Below are 22510 nucleotides of genomic sequence, written 5' to 3'. Positions count from 1 at the left end.
GGATAGGAAGGACCCCATTCCTGGAACCCTGGAGACTTGGACCTGGAGAGATGGACCAATGGGCTCAGAGTAGAATTGGCAATTTCCTATGTTCTAAGTTGTGGATTAGCAGTTCAGTGTGTGCACGATACAAATATCCTGAAAGAATTGAAAGCTCAGGGAGCTGAGCAGACAGAATACATCCAAAACCAGCATTTATGTGACATGGAAGGATTCCAGATCCCTCAACTCCACTTCAGAAAACAAGACCAGTACTTTGGAACTTCCCCATCAAGGCCATGTCAGCAGAGGAAATTTCTGGAAGCATTTTGTAGGTAGCATCCTTTTATTACACTGCATTGTGGAAATTCTGGTCTGTAAGTAGGAGAATCCATGGTTTCAAATGGGCAGCTAGATTAAGAAAGCACCAAAGTAGGTTATGTCTCCTTCACCACCAAATCCCACCAGTGCAGGATTGCTGACATTGACCATGAGTGTGTCATCTTCCCATAGCTGGAAAATACCTCCAACATAAATGGTTTTCTTCCATTTTCCATTATTGTCAATGGAACTCTCACCTTTCATGATTGGGCGAGGTGCAGGATAGCTTGGGCTCTTCAATGAAACCACCTGCATTACGTTTCTTACATCCACACCTTTCTTTCCACAGTACTCTATGTTTTCACATGTACCATCAGGACATCGGAAAGTGACCTGAGTGTAGACAAAGTAATATCCATTTTTTGGGATCACCAAGAAACCATTGAAATACTTCATTGGACTGTGCTGTTCATTTCTGCGAACTGTCCACTCTAAGATTGGAAGCACATTGTTGGCACAGGATGAATTTTGCTTGATAGCTGTGATAAGACAAAGCAAAACAATTTAGTTATATGCTCTCACTGAGGGCTAAAAACATTCAAAGAGGCTGATGGCTTTTGTAACTTTCTAGCCTGTTATTCAGATTCAGCCCCAAATCATCACCATCACCCCAGGAGTGGGGAAGAAAATGTGTACCTCCAGATATTTCTGAACAACAGCTCCCATAATCTCTGACAGTTGGCTGTAGTGGCTGAGGCTGATGAGTAATGGAGGGTCACTGATTCCCTGCCACAAACTCAGATGAACACCAGAGGTCCCACCTGAACCCAGGTGAGCCTACCTGAGTCTATGGATAGGAGATAGGTTCCGTTTAGGTTGCATCCTAATGTAAACCTACCTACTGCACTTCCTGAAACAAAACACTGTCAAAAATGCAAGGGTCACTCAAGATTTGCATTTCTCTAAATTTAGTGGTGCATGGAACTTGAACCAGTGGGTTCATCTCACTAGACTGGTAACTTTGTCTCTCCATTCTGTGCTATATCCAGTCTCTCTCTCTCTCTCTCTCTCTCTCTCTCTCTCTCTCTCTCTCTCTCTCTCTCTCTTCCTTCCAAATCCTCTCCATATTTTATCAGGGCTATTTCTGTTTAGTGTTGCCCACTGAAGACCTAGAAGAGGGGTACTGTAGTTCTAGTGGGCCATTAGGATTTTGGCATGCCAATCTCTGCCTGCCCATAGCCAGATCCCACCTACCAGTCAAGGGGGTGGCACAGCCCCTCAGCTTCCTCTGCTTTAGTCTCAGTGTTCTCCTTGTAAAACTCAGCAGGGAGGAGGATGGGGACAAAACTAAAATTAGTTGGCTCCACATGGCACTAGCTCTGACTTTTCCTGTCACTGGCTTTTACACCACCTAATGTTGGGCTCCCCATTCTCTGCCCTACCAATCTCAATGAGCATCAGCCACCACTTTAATAGTTTCACCATCCTACCATATCTAGCCACTGCAAGAAGTGTATGCTGTTCTTTTAAACACATGCACAGTACCATATTTCCAGACAACTGTGCTTTGCATAATGTATTTTAATACCACTGAACACTACCAGCGGCTATTCTTGAGACCTTTCTATTCTGGTGGGCTTCTGAAAGTGGAAGGAACACACTCCAGAGACATAAAGCTTTGGAGGAGAAACAACTGCAAAGTGAAAAATTACCTGAAAGGTGGATCTTTGGCTTGCCTTCCGAATCTGCAACGTAAGAGAGAGAGAGACAGAAAGGGAGAGAGAATGAATTACCTAATGCACTCTAAGACCACAATCTTGTACATCCTTGCTTTCTTCTGGATAAACCATACATTGCCCCTCTAACCAGATGTTGAGTGAGCCCAGCAATCCTGGAGCCAAATGTATATTGCCATCCCATAATAAAAGAGTGGAGAACCGTTTTAAACTCCAGGACTACATTCCCTTGAGGGCAACCTTTTTGGAATGCCATGGTTGTTGAACTTTCTGTAAATGTGCCAGTCAAATCTATTTCCTATAAATCATTGATCTTCACAAAGGTGCAAGCAGTGTAGAAGTATGTTTTAGCACAGGTGATCACCAGCTAAGGGGAGCATAGAAACCTTAAATGTAGCGCATTTATTCTCATCTGTCAATAAATAATGGGATTTCTCACTATGGTTCAGGAAATAGGCTCTCTGGAGAATTCCTGAGAAACCTGTCCCTTGAATAAGTAGGCAGGGAGTGATACAGAATGTCAAGAACAATGTTTTCTGCCTATCCCTGGCTGCAGAGGCACAAACAGCGTTTTAAAGGCAGCTTGGCTTATCACCCATCCAGAGGTGTAACGGTTAGTGTGTTGGACTAGGGCCTGGAGGAAACCAGGGTTCAAATCCTCACTTGGCCATGAAGCTCACTGGGTGACCCTGGGCCAGTCACTGATTACTCACAGCATAATCTTCCTTACATGGTTGTGATGTAATGAGCTTCATGGCTGAGTGAGGTTTTGAGCCCTGCTCTCCCAGACCCCAGACCAAATTTCTAATCCTGGGGAGCTAACAGAGTACCCTCCAGATAGTGTTGGATTACACCTGCCAACAACCTCAGCCAAGATGGCCAATGGATGGTCATGGATGATGGCAGCTGCAGGCCAACAACACCTAGAGGACACCTGCTGGCTATTTCTGGTCTAACCACTACATCACACTAGCTCTCAATCAATACTGGTTTGTTGACCATCAAGCAGACTGTCCTGTGTTTTTTTGTTATTGGAGGTCTGATAGCCCCTAATTGGAGATGATGTAGAAATGGATGGTCTGCATTTTGCACGGGTTGCACAGCACCATAGAGACCTCCTAAGCAGCAACTTACTATAGCACATGTTGGAAGTGAACTGAGGCCCCTGAACCTCTGCAGTCCAGGGCTATGCTCCTTTTTGGACAGGGAGGATGGCCCCCTAGATGCTGTTGGGCTTCAACCCCCATCAACCCTAGCCCACAGAATCACAGAATACTAGAGTTGGAAGGGACCCCAAGGGTCATTGAGTCCAACCCCCTGCAACAGAGTTCAACAACATTTTGAGGGCCACATAAGTTTCCCATTCCTGCCATGGAGAGTGCATCCCCTTTCCAAGCTGTGATATCACCCCAAGCACAGTTTTCACCGCGAGCTTTCCCCACAATTAAGCATCATGGGCGAAGGGCTGTAGCTCAGTGGGAGAGCAGCTGTTTTGCATGCACAAGGTTCCAGGTTTAATCCTTGGCTTCTCTACGCAGGGCTAAGATAGACCCCTGCCTGAAACACTGGAGAACTGCTGCCAGTCAGTGTAGCAATAATGACCTAGATGGACTTGTGTTCTGACTCAGTTTGAGGTAACTTCCTTTTTTGCACTTTATTTATTTATTATTAATGTTGCAATACATATATGAAATCTTTACATATTGATACATATACATTATATTTGTGAATTCACATTTTCACATTTAATTATGCACCAACATTTATCCATTTCTTATTTCTTGCCCTGTGTCTTCCCTCCACCCGTGAGTGACTTCCTTGTTATTATTATGTAACTTTATTATTGAGATTGTAATTTTGTATCTTAATAATTAAATATTCAATCTTATATATCTGCTTAGCTTAGCTTAGTTTAGCTTAATGAAATCAGTCTATACATATCAATAATTTCTTGTTGGAGCATCTTTTGGTCATGTATTCTTCTACACATTTCCATTCCTGTTTGAGATTTTGATTAGATTGCATTCTAAGTGTTGCTGTAATTTTTGCTAATTCAATCATTTCAAAAAAAATTATTTTGCCAATCGTTCAATGTTGGTACTTCTTCTGACTTCCAATTTTTTGCAGTCAATAACCCTTGTGGCAGCTGTTGCATATAAAAAGATTCTCTTCATGTCTTTTGGGATGTCATTTGTTATAAGGTAACTTCCTATGCTCCTATTCTGCCAATGCCTGCTACTGCCTTGAGAAATTTGCTGCAGGGAGAATCTTATTCAGAACACAAAGCAAACACTACAATTCTTCTTCTTCTTTTAAGCAAACTCACAATTTGCAGGAGAGGCCTCTTGTTTCTGGAATATAGGAAGTGTTTCAGGTGACATCTGTAAAGGAAAATGCACAAGTGATTAATTCAGCAGTGTGGCATCTCTAATGCATGAGAGAGAGAGAGAGAGAGAGCCTGTAGGTGGGCAATGTCTTGTTTTAATTGACTCAACACGGCTGGCGCTGTGGGTTAAACCACAGAGCCTAGGACTTGCCGATCAGAAGGTCGGTGGTTTGAATCCCCGCGACGGGGTGAGCTCCCATTGCTCTGTCCCTGCTCCTGCCAACCTAGCAGTTCGAAAGCACATCAAAGTGCAAGTAGATAAATAGGTACCGCTCTGGCGTTTCCGTGCGCTGCTCTGGTTCGCCAGATGTGGCTTAGTTATGCTGGCCACATGACCCGGAAGCTGTACGCTTGCTCCCTTGGCCAGTAAAGTGAGATGAGCACCGCAACCCCAGAGTTGGCCATGACTGGACCTAATGGTCAGGGGTCCCTTTACCTAAGCCACATTGTGAGCCTTTTGGGCCAAATATTAGGGTGTAGATGCTCTAAATCAAACATGTCCAACCAGTAGATTGCAATCTATTGGTAGATCCCTGGTTGATCCTGGTAGATCGTAGGACCCTTAGTGATGTGGAATTAAATAAAGTTTACTGAAAGTTAACAAATAAAAGCTGAAGAACTCCTACCCCCTAAAAGCTCAACAACTCTGGGCAATACACCCCCCCAACACACACACACTCCTCCTCCCTCCAATGTCAATGGGTAGATCACTGCCAGTTTGTTTTACACTGGGATTAGATCACAGTCTCTTGGGAATTGGACATGCCTGCTCTAAATAAATAAGGTACAGGACAGGTAACAACACGGGTGCAAAGGAACCATCAGGAGCCTTGAAACATATTCCTAATTGCTCCTTGGCAAACTGAGGCTGTGTTTGGCACCTTTTAAACAGGGCACCAAATCCAAGCACCTCTGGGATTGGTTCCACCTGGGAGCACACAACCCCTTCAAAAAGCAGGGCCTGAAGTCAGCTGATTAGCTTCACTCTGGAGTTTCAGGAACTCTGCAGTGTATCAGTAGGATTATGGGTAGTGAAAATCAAGCCCCACTTGGATTGGCTAGGAAAGTCATCAGCACTGTGGCTTCAATTCAATTTTCACTGCAAAGTGTGGGGGGGGCAGCCAAAGTTGTCCACCAGGAGCTGAAAATGTTCCCCACCCCTGGATTTATTCAACAACTTCAGACCAGTTTACCTGCAAGATCACCTTACCCCAAATATACTCACTCTACCACGTCTGTCTCAGAACTGGCATTGTTACACTGCCACATAATACCTGTTCCGCATTTGTAAGAAATTGGTATTTTAGTGTGGCAACACTTTCACTCTGGAACTCCCTGCCTAAGTGACATCAGGCAGACACCTTCACTGTATGTACTATTTTCAGTGCCTGCTGAAAGGCTAGAGAAATCGCACCAAGCAAAAATAAAACCCCACACATTCCAGTCCAGTTAATATTTATACTGGTCAATACCTGCCCCCCCTCACTCTCTCACACACACCACCTCCCCCGACAACAACACAGGCATTACTAATTGTCATTTGCTTCCTACAGCTGTGCTTACCAAACAGATGGAATGCAGGAGAGTCCCATCTGGCATGAGGACAGGACACCTGGTACATGCTGTTAACTTTTAACCCCTAGAGTCTAGACATCACTTTATAGCTGGTAACTGAGCAGGGAAACCAGATCTCACACCAGATCAGATTAAGTGTAGTAGTTCAGCACTTAATCTTGGTGCCTCTCCCTGCCACCAAGCAAGGCAGAGAGCCTTCATTTTCTTTTAACGTTTGGAAACCTCAAGCAGACACAACACAAGAATAGTTTTTAAGCCCTTTAAGCACATTTAACGTGTGCAGTTTCAGCCGGCCAGTTTGCCTGCAACCACTTAAGGTTGAAATCACACAAGTTAAAATGTGTGTAAGATGCAATCATACTGTCATCACCATCGTGATCCGCTGGGCAATCTGGATGAGTAACATGTAGATGGTGCCTGAGTATCTCTCATAATATAACAGCTACCTGAGAAAGGGACTGTAGATTCAAAGCGACTGTCTGCTCCAGGTATTGCATATAGAACTTGGCTGTACAAGAAGCAGCAGGACTTTTTGTATTTAAGATATCCTGCTGCTGATTCTCTTTTAGGAGAATCCGTATTTTATTATCTATTTCTCATTACTGTAATGGTATTTATATTACTGCCTTGAGTTTTATATTGTATAGATGTTACATGCTGCCATTTGTGTTCTGCTTTCTAAACCATGCTGTGGTCTTTTGATGAAGGATGGTATATAAATTTAATAAATAATTTCAAGTTCACCCTCCAGATGGTGGTGGACTCCAGCTCCTTTCATCCCTGAGCAATGGCCATTATGAAAATTGGAGTCCAAGGATATCAGGGAGGGGAGGCACAGTTTCACTGACCATTATTTACAAAACCAGTCAGTGCTCTGCATGGGCTGATTGTACCACAAAGGGGACTTACCCCCTGCCAGCGCTGGAGTGGGTGGGGAAGAAGACAGGAGAAGTGTTGTCTGAGCTATTGACACCATGTGAAGTTTTTGGTTTGAAAATCATGGCTGTGAACAGACCACTTGATTGATTTCTATTTGCCTTTCCATCTGCATTTCTGACTAAGGATGGATGAATCTATCAAAGTTGGTTTTACACTACTTAGTTTTTGTATGCCCACTCCTAAATTCTGTTCTTCACATTTCCACTTCAGTCTGAATACTTTTTAAAAGTCTTCATGAACAATTTCAATAATAATGATGGACTTTATCTGCATTGACAAGAGTCAAAATTAAAATGATTTGCAAACTAAGAAAAAGCACTGTTTGGTAGGCAACAAGATCCAAATTAGAAAGTTAATGAATCTTAGTATTCGCTGATACATACATGCATATATACATGTATTAGATGACCCACTACTCCCAAATCGCAAGGACACAAACATTTGAATACCTGAAATGTTTCCCATGGGACAGCAATCCCTTCTCCACCAGGGAAAATCAGCAGAAAAGACTATGTTTAGGATCAGGGTGGATCTCCTGCACCTATGAGTACTTTATGTAGAAAGTACACTAGTAGAGATAATGCAGTATGTCATTTAAAGGTTAAGTCCACTAGTCAAGAGGGGTGTGTGTGGAGATGTTGCTTAGCAACAAGGTAGAGTGACCTGAGCTAGCATGTGCTCTGGTTGGTTGTGTATTTCTCAGGAAGCTTTCTCCTCTGTGTTTTTAGTTGTATGCCCCCCTGTTATGAACAAGGCCTTAACTGAAAGACAAAACCTGTCTGTTCCTTTCTCCTCAAATAGGTATGCATTGTTTGTTGTTCCATCTGTTCAGTAAACTGCTATCATAACTTTTTGCTCTAGGCTCCACTTGCATTATTTACACAATTTCTCTAACACTTAAATAAAGAATGCAACCACCCACATCCGCTGATGGAGTTTATCCATGACATAAATAGGAAGTTCAGTTCCCTGGTTTATGCTCAGCTGGGCCAACAAGCTTCCACCCTTGGCAGAGACCCAGAATACAGAGCTCCAGATTACACATGACACCAATATACTTGCATTTCCTTGAATGAAAGCATTGTAGAAAGTTAATGAGCAATCTCATTTGCGGTGTGACCTCTGCTCATGCTAATTGCCAAAGGATGTTTATGCAATAACTCCTACACGAGTTGCATATTGATAAATGACAGAAACATGCTGAGTGCTGGTATTTATTATCAGTAAGATAACCAAGCAAAGGATTTTATCCCAGGTTATTCCTACTCAGAATAGACCCATTGAAATTGATGGGCATGGCTAGCTTAGGTTTGTTCATTCTGATCTACTCTAAGCAGAACTTAGTCCAAATCATTCCTGAACCCACCACATCTAGCAGTATTTGCTGCTGCATTGGTCTTCAACTACTCATCCAGTATCCACTATCAACTTGTGGCCTGATCTAAGGCAGGTCACAACAGCAGCTGTGCCACCATACAAATATTTTTTGGGGGGGTTAAGAAGTAGGCCCCCAAATGCATGCCCCAAGCTTGGAAGAAGTTCTGTGTAATTCAACTAACTTTTACTCAAAGTAGATCCATGGTAATTAATGAAGATGTCTGAATTAGGGTCATTAATTTTAACGGGTCTACTCTGAATAAACATTAGTTGAATACCACCCACAGTCATCTGTCTTGCTTGGTTCCTGATGCCGGATATTGTCTTGTCTGATCCCATCATGGGTTGGTTGTGAGATTATTTTAATGTTGCACAGTCTCCATTTATAAGTTTTGAAATTAATAGGCCCACAACAATATACACCTCTGTGTGAAAGGCTCCCTTGTTGATATGTGACTCATGCTTCCAATATGTCCCTTTACAGAATCTGTTTTATTGTGGTGTCTGCAAGTGTACTAAACCTTCTGTTTATTTTATTCAAACTTCAATAGTGTGCTTAGCTTTGCCACCTCTGTTCCCACAAAATACAGGACAGAGCAGGGCTGGGCAGTTTGGGGTGATTTCCCCCCTCCCATCTGGATCGAAAGTGACTTCAAAGCAATCCATTACAATCTCGTGCAGCCTAACAGGATGGCATCTCTGGAATTTGTCACACACAAACACGTGCACACACACATACACATGAATTTTAAAATCTGTCTGTGCTTAGCTACCCAGAGCTTAAATACATGACCTTTCATGCACCCTTTCAAACAAATGCATTCGGAGAGGATCCCAAACTTGGCAGAGAGAGAGAGAGAGAGAGGGAGAAGACTTGAAATACAGGTCAAAACTGTATCAATACAGGATGCAGCATTTTACATTGAAATACGGGACAATTCTGTATTATACAGGACAGGTGGCAACCCTAATATGTGCTTCACACAGCCCTTGTTCATTGTTTCTTTATTGTTTGCATATTGTTGTTTTTGATCACTGCAGATGGTGACAGTAGTCAAGAAAGTAAAAGATGCCTGCTTCTTGGGAGAAAAGCAATGACAAACCTGGACAGCATCCTAAAAAGCCGAGACATCACCTTGCCGACAAAGGGCTGTATAGTTAAAGCTATGGTTTTCCCAGTAGTGATGTATAGAAGTGAGAGCTGGACCATAAAGAAGGCTGATCGCCGAAGAATTGATGCTTTTGAATTCTAGTGCTGGAGGAGACTCTTGAGAGTCCCATGGACTGCAAGAAGATCAAACCTCTCCATTCTGAAGGAAATCAGCCTTGAGTGCTCACGGGAAGGACAGATCATGAAGCTGAGGCTCCAATACTTTGGCCACCTCATGAGAAGAGAAGACTCCCTGGAAAAGACCCTGATGTTGGGGAAGATTGAGGGCCCAAGGAGAAGGTGACAACAGATGACGAGATGGTTGGATAGTGTTCGCGAAGCTACCAGCATGAGTTTGACCATACTGCAGGAGGCAGTGGAGGACAGGAGTGCCTGGCGTGCTCTGGCCAATGGGTTCACGAAGAGTCGGACACAACTAAACGACTAAACACAACAACAACAAATTGTTGTTTTTGAAAACTCAATAAGCACATCTTAAAATACAGTTGAGTTAGATGAATTAATTTCAATGGGTCTGCACTGAGTACACATTACTTGAATACCAATCATGGTAATCTGTCATGTTTGATTCTTGATGTGGCTGTTCATATCCCAGTGTGACACTTTTCTCCAGGCCTTTTGTATATACACTGCTATCCAGTGCTTTTTATCTGCAGACACTTAAGGGTACGCAGTACCAGCACCTTTCTTTTCCTGGAAGAAAAGCACTGGCTAAAAGCGTGGCACTTACTGTAACAACTTCATGGTGAGTACTGGCACCTTTTTTTCTGGAAGAAAAGCACTGCCGCTACCCAATTTCACTTTCTGTTGGGGGCAGGGAATAAACAGGTGGAGGTGCAAACTTGAGCGGTACAGGCAGGCGGGAGAGATACAGAGGGTGCACACAGCTGTGCAGATATGTGCTAACACTGCAGCACTCCTAAAATGTTCCTCAGTCTATGCAAGTGATTGCCCAGATTTTTTGAGGGGGTGGGGGGTAATAATAAAACCCCACACATACAAGTCATTTGGAAAAGCAAACCACAGTATTTGCACGCTTTGCACACAATGTTAAACCATTAAATAAAGTTTAGTTAATAAATCCCAATTTATTCATTACTAAATAAATAATAAACGTATTTATTAGTTATTACTAATTAACTATTTGCTGTTAAACCATTACCACCCAGCCCAGCCCTTTAACTATGGTTTGTTAGCAAAAAGGAACCATGGTTTGTTGTTGGCTTACTGAACTTTGCTATGGTTCAGTGATAGGTGCAAACTCACACAGTTCCTTAACTATGGCTTAGGTGTGGCTTGTTTGTTTACCCACCAGGCTATAAAGATGCTAGTCAATGGGGTGGTGGTGGTTAGAAATTGTCTTTTGCTCAATGGCATTCACCAACTGGGCTGGGCAGCCTTAAGTTTACACAAGTTGGAAAGTCCCAAATCTAGATTGCAAGGGGAAAGGGTTTTTGTGGCGGGGGGGGGGATATTGGAAGCACCAACACTGGGGGAAGACAGGAGAGGAGATGAGGTATATGAAGTAAGGTGATCTTAGCAGCATCAGCACCACAATCCACCCACTCTCCTGGACATTCCCTGAAACCAGTGCACACTATGTAGTCACATCCTTCATCCCCTTCCCTCATGCAATAGTTTTCAGGAGCATGGAATCCTGCCTGAAAATAAAATGTCTCATCACCCTGGCACTGGATTCCCCTCATTCATGGGATGTCAAGGAGTCTGAGTCAGAAAGGGAAATTACAGAGAGAGCCAGCCCCAGAAGCACATCCATGAGAGGATCTCGTGATGCTGGCACCACTCCAGCCAAAGGGTGCAATGTTGCCATACTCTGACCCTGAGGACTCTCGTATCACAGAAGCCCTCATGCAGCCAGCCAGCCTTCCCTGCTAATTTGTAGTGAAAAAAAACAGTTGGAGAAGGCTGGGCCCCTTTAACTGAAGAAGCCCCTTTCAGTAAAGATAGACAGAAACACTTGCTGCTATGTAAGGCTCAAGACAAGTCCACACTTCTGCTAGTCCTGTGCACAGGTGTGAACAGTTTTCCACTTGACCCATGAAGAAGAAGAAGAAGAAGAAGAAGAAGAAGAAGAAGAAGAAGAAGAAGAAGAAGAAGAAGAAGATTAGTAGTAGTAGTAGTAGTAGTTTGGATTTGATATCCCGCTTTATCACTACTCGAAGGAGTCTCAAAGCGGCTCACAATCTCCTTTCCCTTCCTCCCCCACAACAAACACTCTGTGAGGTGAGTGGGGCTGAGAGACTTCAGAGAAGTGTGACTGGCCCAAGGTCACCCAGCAGCTGCATGTGGAGGAGTGGGGAAGCGAACCTGGTTCACCAGATTACGAGTCCACCACTCTTAACCACTACACCACACTGGCTCCATGCTTTCTAGACACAGGCCCGAGTGGCTTTCTCTCTGCCCCACTCTTTCCCAGGTTTGCTCCAACTGAGTGCTAAAGAGTAGTTTTCCCGTGGGGGTGGGGAGTGAGCAGTGGGAGAAGAAGAAGTGTAGAGAAGCCCAGAGTCTAAGGTCACATCTGCCCCAAACAACAAACTCTTATTCTACTTTATCAGTCATGACTTCCTGCAAAAAAATCATGGGAACTCTTGTTTGTTACGGGTACAGACCTCACAGATCTACAGTTCCCACCAGTCTCAACAAACCATAGTTCCCAGGATTCTCCAGGTATGTTAAAGTGGGATAAGAGTGCCTTAAATGTAAGGTGTGGGTACTGACCTTCAACGTTGACTGGTGCTTGAGCAACAGCAGAATCCTGTGCGAGGCTTGGCCCCAAGAGGAGGACAGAGCAAGAAAAAGTCCCTGCTCTCCAACATTTTTTGCAGAATGTTTGAAATAATATTAGACTATATACTCTCTAATGGGTTATATTCATGCAGCTCCCCTATCTGGGGAAAGATGATATAGTATCTAAATGGAAAAGTAATGGAGTCACGTTACAGTATAACATTGGGGGGGGGGTTGCGCGCGCAAGGGAATAATGTAGAGCAGTGGAAGGAAGGGGTTAAAGAAACCCTAGGCTCCTATAATCTTTTGAGTGCTCTTGAGGAGAGTGGGCAAAGAACTCTTGAGAAAATTTCCACACCTTTGCAGCCAGCCAATAGGAAGGGGCAGGGAGATCTGCTGAGGCAATGGGAGCAGTACAGCTCTACGAATTCTTTTGGGATGTTGGGTAGGTAATATGAAGCACATGGGGAGTTAAGTAGGGCATAAAAGGTGAAGGTAAAGGGACCCCTGATGATTAGGTCCCGTCATGGCTGACTCTGGGATTGCGGCACTCATCTTGCTTTATTGGCCAAGGGAGCCAGCGTACAGCTTCCGGATCATGTGGCCAGGATGACTAAGCCGCTTCTGGAGAACCAGAGCAGTGCAAGGAAATGCTGTTTACCTTCCCACCAGAGCGGTACCTATTTATCTACTTGCACTTTGACGTGCTTTCGAACTGCTAGGTTGGCAGGAGCTGGAACCGAAGAATGGGAGCTCACCCCATCGCAGGGAATTGAACCGCTGGCCATCAGATCAGCAAGTCCTAGGCTCTGTGGTTTAACCCACAGCACCACCCACGTCCCTTTTAAGTAGGGCATATGCTCCCACAAAACAAGCCCTCTTTGCTTGATCTTTGTGGTGATTTGCAGTTTGCATAATGAACTGTGGTTTAACTTTGGCTAAGTGAAAGGGTATGGAACCTTGAGGCAAATGTGCCCCTTCCCTGGCTGCTCTTTCTGCCCCTTGTAACTCATCCCAGACTACGCCTCTGACTTGCCTTGGACTGCACCCTGAGTGTTTTTGCCTGGCTGGAATGTGTTCCTTGGACTCCCATGATGCCTCTTGCTTGCCTCGATGGGGGATGGAGAGGAGAAGGTGTAGAAACTAGCCAACTGTAAAAAGGTAAAACAAAAAAAATTCCTTCCAGTAGCACCTTAAAGACCAACTAAGTTAGTTCTTGGTATGAGCTTTCGTGTGCATGCACACTTCTTCAGATACCTGAAGAAGATACCTGATGGTATCTGAAGAAGTGTGCATGCACACGAAAGCTCATACCAAGAACTAACTTAGTTGGTCTTTAAGGTGCTACTGGAGGGAATTTTTTTTGTTTTGACTATGGCAGACCAACACGGCTACCTTTCTGTAGCTGTAAAAAGGTAAATTTTACATGTGTTGCTTTGTCAGCTTTTGCCTCTAACCCTGCTCATGTGGCCCCTAGAAGGCTGCCTAGAAGGAAATGCAGCCCCCAGGCAGAAACGAAAGTTCCCCACTCCTGGGTACGGGTGATGCATGAACCAGGCCACTCCGTGGAAATGCAAAAGCATGGAGAGACCAGAAAAAAGGTGTGGGGGACTATGGAAATTAAATATACTGTATTTTTTGCTCTATAAGACACACCAGACCATAAGATGCACCTATGTTTTGGAGGAGGAAAAAAGGGAAAAAAAATTCTGAATCCCAGAAGCCAGAACAGCAAGAGGGATCTGGCTTCTGGGATAGCCTCTTGCTGTTCTGGCTTATATGGGATAGCCATGTGAAGCCTCTTTGGGGCAGCGGGATGAAGGCTCCCCCTGCCCTCAAGAGGCTTCATGCAGCGAAGCCAGGACAGCAAATGGGATCACTGCGCAGCGATCCCTCTTGCTGTCCTGGCTTATGGTATAGCTGCACGAAGCCTCTCACGGCCAGCAGGATGAAGGCTCCCCCTGCCAGGAAGAGGCTGCGCATGGCTAGGCCAGAAGCCAGCACAGCAAGAAGGAAGCCTCAATGCAAAGCCTCCTGAGCAAAGAGGCAGGAACGCTCCCGTTGCGCTGAAGAGGCTTTGCATGGCTATCACTGAAGGAAGGAGAGCAAGAGGGATCGGTGCGCACTGATCCCTCTTGCTCTCCTGGCTTCAGCGATAGCTGCGCAGCCTGCATTCGCTCTATAAGACGCACACACACTTCCCCTTACTTTTTAGGAGGGGAGAAAGTGCATCTTATAGAGCAAAAAATACGGTATGTGTTTCAGGTAACCTCCTGGCTCTCATTTCTGGATCTCTGTTCATGTTAGGATTCTCTCTAAATTGCAGGATCCCTCTCAAGGTATGGAAGTTCAGTGGGCTCTTTTAACTCATTGTGTTCTAGCTCCATCCTATCACCCTTCTCATATTTCACTCTACTGCTGAATCTGCCCCTCTCCTCCAGCCATCCTGCATGTGGGATCTTTGCCTCTTACCTACTATCTCTTCTGGGACCATGTCCCATTCACCTTTTCCAACCTTTTGTCTGCTCCACACAACTCCTGCCTCACAGCTGACCAAACTGTCAAAGAAAGCCTTCTTGCGGAAGGTGAGTTTTGAACATCCTATTCTCGGCTGCTATATTACCCGAGCGATTGAATGTTTATGGACATTCCATAGCATCACCACTAGTATCACCCAACCATCATCTGGAACCTCACTGCTAGAAGCACCATAAAAAGTCTGTGTCACAAAGCTTAGTGACATCATAAGAGTTCTGCTGAATGAGGCCAAAGTCCAGCAGACTGTTCTCACAAGTGGCCAACCTGCCTCTGTGAAGCCCGTAAGCAAGAGCCAAGTGCAATTGCAGCTCTCCTCATGTGATTCCCAGGAACTATATTCAGAGGCTGGCCTTCTCCAACAGTGGTGATAAAACATACCAGATCAGGTTGCAGGTTTCTGATTTTCTGGATCAGAGACCTTTATATTGTCCAACCTTTTATGCCTCAAGTCTTCCATGGGAGATGAGGACACAACACACAGACACACACACCTTGAGTCTGGGGCCCTCCAGAAAAAGTCCACTTCAAAAAAGTATTCCTGCCCTGATATAATGATTCCACTGGGGGCAGAATTCCACTCCCCTAATCGGGTCCAGTGGTACCTTGTGGTGTCCCCTGTCCTCTAACACTCAGCTGAGTGAGTCTGATAAGAATTACTCATCTTGAACTGGGGGACTCAGTCATTTAATTTGGCAGGTTACTTCTTGAGCCATCTCAGTTAAGTCCCTTGGCAGGGCTGTTGTGAATAGCAAAAGTGGCATCTTTGATCTACAACAGGAGTGGGGAATTTCAAACCTTGGGGCCAAAGGTAACCCTCAAAGTTTCTCTGTCCAGCCCTCAGGACTCCTCCCCACACCCACCATGCCTGCCCAGATGCACCCCCTCTCCCCAAGAGAGTGTCTTTAACTGGCTTGACTGTATCATTGAATTCCGATTATGCCTTCTACTTGGAGGATAGAGAAGGGTGCGAAAGTGTGTGTACAAACTAGTCTACTATTTAAAGGTAAAACGAACATTCATTTCTTTGCATGCACCGCTTCTGACCTCCCACCTCCTCACATGTACACCCCAGAATACTGACAAAAAGTGAATGCAACCCATGGGCTGATAAAGCCCACCCTCCCATCTACAGTATAGTAGTCAGCACATGAACACATTTGAAATTTGCAGTAACAACAGCGACCTGCTCCCTTATGCTGCAGATGAGCAAATTACTGGAGCGCACTGCAATCTAAACTTCATCCTACAAGCATGCCCCTAAAACACACAAACAGCCATTGCCATGACAAGAAGCAGAGGAAAACGAATGAATGAACTAACGAACGAACGAAGGGAAGAGTAACTTTCCAACTACACTTCCGGATTCCACAGTTATGAAGAGAGAAACAAACTTCCACCTCCTCTGGTCCACAACATTTCTTTGGGACGCGGATCTGTGGAGCCCCACCCGCTCCATAGCTTCCCTAGACAAAGATCCCTCCGTGGGTTTCCGCATTGTTTATTTGTTTGTTTACTTAACAGAGTATATAGACCATTTAATCATTCCAGTACCTCTTAACAGAAAACGATAATGGCAAGTCAGCCTACAGAGGGATCAAAACACGCGTAAAAACAAGTTAAAATGTTCAGCATGAAATTTGCATGTTGATCGTTCAGTGAGAAAGTACCTGCTTTGCGTGTCCCAAAGTCCCAGGTCCCGGGCATCTCCCAGTACGACTGGGGGAAGGGGGCGAGGATCCTGCCTTAAAAAACTGGAGGGTGCGCTACTGGAAGTTCTGAGCTAGACGGATCCATGGCCAGACTCGGCAGCTTTCTCTGATAAATCCCGCCCACAGAGAGACAGCCTACCCTTTGATTTGGGGAAGCGCGGGAGCTCAGCGTAAGAGCATCTGCTTTGCATGCAGAATGTCCCACGTTCAAATAAATACCTGGCACCCCGTGGTAGGACTCCCCTTTCGAAACCCCGGGGAGCTGCTGCCGGTCGGTGCAGACACTACAGAGTAAAACGCAGGTCCTTGTATTATTCCTTACCTCGTCTTGCTTGCACCTGAGGCTGCTGCCCAGCAGGTAAATCACGGGCATAGCCAAGAGAACAAGAAGCAGGAGACAAAAAAGCGCCAGGCACTGGAGCCTCCGCAGGTCGCCCGCCAGCCGCTCCCACCTGTACCCGTAATGCTCTTCCGCCAATTGCTGCATTCGCGCCCCGTCCATAGCCAAGTCTTCCCCAGGCTCTGAATATCACCGAGCCAATGGGGGAGGGGGGATAGCAAATGTCTTCTGGGCCCTGATTGGGGACCCATTATATAGCCCTGTATATTCCTGGGTGGAGAGAGGAGGAGAGGGGGGGAGAGCGCGAGAGCCATCCCACTCCGCGACGCGACTAGAGGGCACGTGGAGTTAAGGGGGGGAGACACACCCTTCCATCTCAGCCAGGATGCCACACCTACGCCGGAATGGGCTCGCTTTCCCTAACGCCTGGGCTGGGGAGGATGGAACTTAGGAAGGAGGAAGTCGGAGGAAAGTCCCCGAGGGGAAGGGAGAAACGCGAGTGAGGGAGGGAGGCAGTGAGTGGGGCAGCGGCAGGAGCTTCCGCTGAGACTAGCTGGAGTGTCATTTTCCAGGTGCCTTTCTCAGTCTCTGTCTCGTTTCCTATCTTATCCGAAGCTCATACACCTCTTTCAGATTCTTAATAAAAGAGGTCTTTCAAATGGTTCTCACCTTTAAGAATGTAAGAAAAGCCCTGCTGCATCCGACCAAGAACCTATGTAGTGCAGCACTCTTGATTTCTCAGTGGCCAACAGACACTTATGGGAAGCCTGTCTGCCTGCACAACAGCACATCTCCCCATTTGTGATTGCCAGTGACTGGTATTCAGAGGCATACTGCCTTCAACAGTGGAGGGAGAACAAAGCCATTATGGCTAGGAGTAGCATCCATTGATACCTTTATCATTTTTGAAAGGTGCTGGTGGCCTCACATTTAGTGGGAGCAAATTCCATATCATACCTGTGTGCTGTGTGAAAAAATACTGTATTTTTCTGGGTATAAGATGGTATCCCCCCAAAAAAATTGTAGTTAAAATTGGGGGTCATTTAATACATGGATGGTCAATGCACAGGGGTTAAAAAACAAACAAACACTACTTACCTTCCTGCAGGAACCATCCAACCATGTCTGATGAAAAAGTGGATGAGTTTGTCAGGGTTCTTCCCTTGAAGGACACGTTTTAGGGATGCTTAACCACAGGCAGTCAGGAGGAGGCCCTTCTTGGCACACTGACAGGAAGTGATGATTAAACATTCACCCACCCATCTCAACCTAACTTACAGGCCAGGGCCAGGAAAGCAGCCTCGCCTCTGTTCTAGGCTCTCTTCCACCCTCAGCCAACTCATCAGCACTTGCTTGCCTCTGGCACTCTGCTGATGGTGCTAGGCCACTTGAAGGGGCGTGTCACTCATGCATAAAGGTAAAGGTAAAGGTACCCCTGCCCGTATGGGCCAGTCTTGACAGACTCTGGGGTTGTGCGCCCATCTCACTTAAGAGGCCAGGGGCCAGCGCTGTCTGGAGACACTTCCGGGTCACGTGGCCAGCGTGACATCGCTGCTCTGGCGAGCCAGAGCCGCACACGGAAACGCCGTTTACCTTCCCGCTGGTAAGCGGTCCCTATTTATCTACTTGCACCCAGAGGTGCTTTCGAACTGCTAGGTTGGCAGGCGCTGGGACCGAGCAGCGGGAGCGCACCCCACCGCAGGGATTCGAACCGCCGACCTTTCGATCGGCAAGTCCTAGGTGCTGAGGCTTTAACCCACACGCCACCTGCGACCCTCACTCATGCATAGCCTTGTGTTAATAACAAAAGACAAGGCTGCTGGATCAGGCCAAGGACCTATCTAACCCAGCATCCTGTTCTTACTAACAAGACGCCTGTGGGAAACCCTCAAGCAGAACACAAGCTCAAAGGCACTCTCTCCTCATGAGGGTTCTAGCCACTGGCATTGAGAAGCATTGGAGGCAGAGCAGAGCCACTGTGGCTAGTTGCCATTAATAGCCCTCTCATCCATGAATTTGCCTAATCCTCTTTTAAAGCCAACCAAGTTGGTGATAGGGACACTAGTGGTGCTGTGGGTTAAACCACAGAGCCTAGGACTTGCCAATCAGAAGGTCAGCGGTTCGAAACCCCACGACTGGGTGAGCTCCCGTTGCTCAGTCCCTGCTCCTGCCAACCTAGCAGTTCAAAAGCACATCAGAGTGCAAGTAGATAAATAGGTACCACTCCGATGGGAAGGTAAACGACGTTTCTGTGCACTGCTCTGGTTCACCAGAAGCAGCTTAGTCATGCTAGCCACATGACACGGAAGCTGTACGCTGGCTCCCTCGGCCAGTAAAGCAAGATGAGCGCCGCAACCCAGAGTTGTCTGTGACTGGACCTAATGGTCAGGGGTCCCTTTACCTTTACGTTGGTGATGCTCACTGCCTCCTGGGGGAGCAAGTTCCATAGTTTAATTATGTACCGTGTAAAAAAATACTTTCTGTTTTCTGCCTTGAATTCTCCAACATTCAACTTCATTGAATGTCCACAAGTTCAAATGTTAATGACAGAGGGAGAAATACACTTTTCTCTTCACATTCTCCTTGACATACGTAATTTTATAAACTTCTATCATGTCATCTTTTACCCACAGTGCCACCCCTTGGGCTGGATGTAAGTATGAAGGCAGGTAAGCTGGAAGATGAGAGCTAGGTAAAATCAGACAGAGGTTGGAGTCATACCTCATTTGCCCTAATGGACCAGCCTTCTGGTAGTACAACAGCTTCAGCAAGATGACTGAGTAGAAAGGCCAAAGCTTCAGCAACAGGGAAAAGGAACATTTTTGGAATTGCTGAACTTTCATTGTAGTGGGTGTAAGATCTAACCCAGATCCATCCTCTAGCATGCACAAAAAACCCAGAGCTTGAGACAAATGAAGACCAGAAGACTTCTCAGAGGGAGAATTTGAAAGCTGTTGCTCTCTCAGCTCCACTGTCATGAAGCAAAAAAGCTGACAGTTCCTGGGTTTAGCACTTAAAGGTAAGAACTAGACATTCTGTCCAGACTGATTCCTCAGTAAGTGGATGTCTTTGACTTGAAGAAGGCATAGCAGGAAAAAGTTTTTCACATATACACAGCTGGAATTGAGTAATCCCTTTGGCTCATTTATGCAAAGGTCATAAATTTTTCTAATCTTCTCTTAAAGTCATCCAAGTTGGTGGCCATTATTATCTCTTGTGGTAGTGAATGTCAGGTTTTCAACACACTTTCCATCTAGTGTCAACAGAGTGCTAATTTCATGAGCTTCTTACCTCAAAACACCACCCAAAGCTATCCCATTGGGAATGGAGATTAGAATCCACCCTACTTGGATGACTAAAACAATTAAGGGGGTGGAGTGACTTTCCTATGAAAAAAGGTTGCAGTGGCTGGGACTTAGTTTAGAGACAAAGCAAACAAGAGGTGAACATTTAGTCTCTTAAAAAACTACTATGAGTGAAAGTCATGCCAAAATTCATTGTGCCCAGCTAAACATGTTGCAAATCTTAGCACATATTTTTCAGCACATGAAAACAGAGTGTTCATGTTTACTATAGCCATCCTGCCACTATTTTGGCCCTCATTCTCATTCCTCTTGGTACATCTGCTGTACTAATGTAAGAAGAACCTTGCTGGATCAGGCCAAAGGCTGAACTGGTCCAGTATCATGTTCTCACAGTAGCCGCCTACATACTATTGGGAAAACCAAAATCAGTACCTGAGTGAAACAGAAACACTCCCCATTTGTCATCCCCAGCAACTGGTATTCAGAGACATGCTGCCTTGGACAGTAGAGGGAGTCATTAGAAGCCTTATCCATTGTCTTCCTTTTTGAAAATGGAACATTTCAGTCAATTTTGGCAAATTATCATACTTTGTTAAAGTACTCTTGTTCAGTTGGAACCACATGGGCATACACTTTAGCTGTTATCAACATTTTAGCTGCAGATAACTTAAAAAGGTAATGGGTAAAGGGACCCCTGACCATTAGGTCCAGTCGTGACCGACTCTGGAGTTGTGGCGCTCATCTCGCTTTATTGGCCAAGGGAGCCGGCATACAGCTTCTGGGTCATGTGGCCAGCATGACTAAGCCACTTCTGGCGAACCAGAGCAGCGCACGGAAACACCGTTTACCTTCCTGCCGGAGCGGTACCTATTTATCTACTTGCACTTTGATGTGCTTTCGAACTGCTAGGTTGGCAGGAGCAGGGACCGAGCAATGGGAGCTCACCCCATCATGGGGATTCGAACCACTGACCTTCTGATCGGCAAGTCCTAGGCTCTGTGGTTTAACCCACAGCGCCACTGACGTCCCTGCAGTTAACATAATGCCTACTAAATCATGATGGTCTGGTTGGACCTCTCTCTCTCTTTAGAGATAGTTCAAAGTATTTTGTAAGAGGCTCATTGGTATGTGATATCCACTCCATTTTTTTGTATGAATGCAGTATTTCCTCCACCCCCGCAATTTTTGGTTTACCATATTTAGATGGAATCCACCACACTCTTTCCACATTTCCTGCATCAATTATTCTGTGACACATTTTTGGCAAATGGAGTGAGGTCACATACCTACTATATGACTTTTTAAAAAGTTATATTTACTCCATTAGATAGGGCCACATTAGTGGAAAATATATCTCCATTCCCTGTCCCATTATATTTGTTTCTAATGTTTTCTGTTATCTCTTTTACAATTAATTCCCATTCTATGTAATCATCTTTTTTAGCTATCAAAATGTGATAAGAGATACCAGTTGCTCCATGTTTGACAAACTTTTTAAATGATGACAGTTCCCATGTAGAAAACACTGTCCTTGTACTGAGCCTAATCATTGGTCCATTTTGAAGTTCTGGAAAATGAGAATGAGTAACACGAACTAGGTAGGCTTGCTTTTAAATGCCAACCAGATCAAATTTATCCCCAAATTTCTACAGATTTTCACATCTCTCCCATTTTTCTACTCTAACTGTATATCAGGCATGGGGAACAGTTGACCTTCTAGATGATGCTGAATTACAACCCCCATTAACCCCAGCAAGCATGGCCGGTACTTTAGGATGGTGGAAACTGTTGCTCAGCAAAATCCAGAGAGCCACAAATTATTTACATTGTTGTTGGTTCATGTGCCATTATGACACATTGCACCCTGGGATGATCTCTAAAAATCCACAGTTTTGGAGCCAGACTTCCTATAGGCGGAATTCCTTTCATCTGACACTTTTGCTGGAAAAAGAGGGGCAGGTGATTCTTGTCAATTTTGTCTTCTTAGAATCATAGAATCATAGAGCTGGAAGATACCTCAAGCGCCATCGAGTCCAACCCCCTGCCAAGCAGGAAACACCATCAGAGCACTCCTGACATATGGTTGTCAAGCCTCTGCTTCAAGACCTCCAAAGAAGGAGACTCCACCACACTCCTTGGCAGCAAATTCCACTGTCAAAGAGCTCTTACTATCAGGAAGTTCTTCCTAATGTTTAGGTGGAATCTTCTTTCTTGTAGTTTGGATCCATTGCTCCATGTCCACTTCTCTGGAGCAGCAGAAAACAACCTTTCTCCCTCCTCTATGTGACATCCTTTTATATATTTGAATATGGCTATCATATCACCCCTTAACCTCCTCTTCTCCAGGCTAAACATGCCCAGCTCCCTTAGCCGTTCCTCATAAGGC

The 22510-nt window shown here is 45.3% G+C and overlaps 1 protein-coding gene across 1 annotated transcript; it reads right to left on the bottom strand.

Annotated features, from left to right (window-relative positions):
• Positions 1 to 306: 306 nt before the first annotated feature.
• TNFSF15 (TNF superfamily member 15) lies at positions 307 to 17238 on the bottom strand. The gene is made up of 4 exons (XM_081896645.1): positions 16802 to 17238; positions 4363 to 4417; positions 2013 to 2045; positions 307 to 839 (listed from the first exon to the last, which is right to left on the bottom strand). The coding sequence occupies exons 1-4, from the start codon at positions 16979 to 16981 to the stop codon at positions 391 to 393; spliced, it is 717 nt and encodes a 238-aa protein (XP_081752771.1). The 5' UTR covers positions 16982 to 17238; the 3' UTR covers positions 307 to 390.
• Between the last annotated feature and the right edge of the window lie 5272 nt (positions 17239 to 22510).

Source organism: Podarcis melisellensis (genome assembly GCF_964234715.1).
Source record: "Podarcis melisellensis genome assembly, chromosome: Z".
Lineage (NCBI taxonomy): Eukaryota > Metazoa > Chordata > Lepidosauria > Squamata > Lacertidae > Podarcis > Podarcis melisellensis.
Note: the sequence above shows the minus strand (reverse complement) of the source record. Positions and strands in the feature narration are given on the sequence as shown.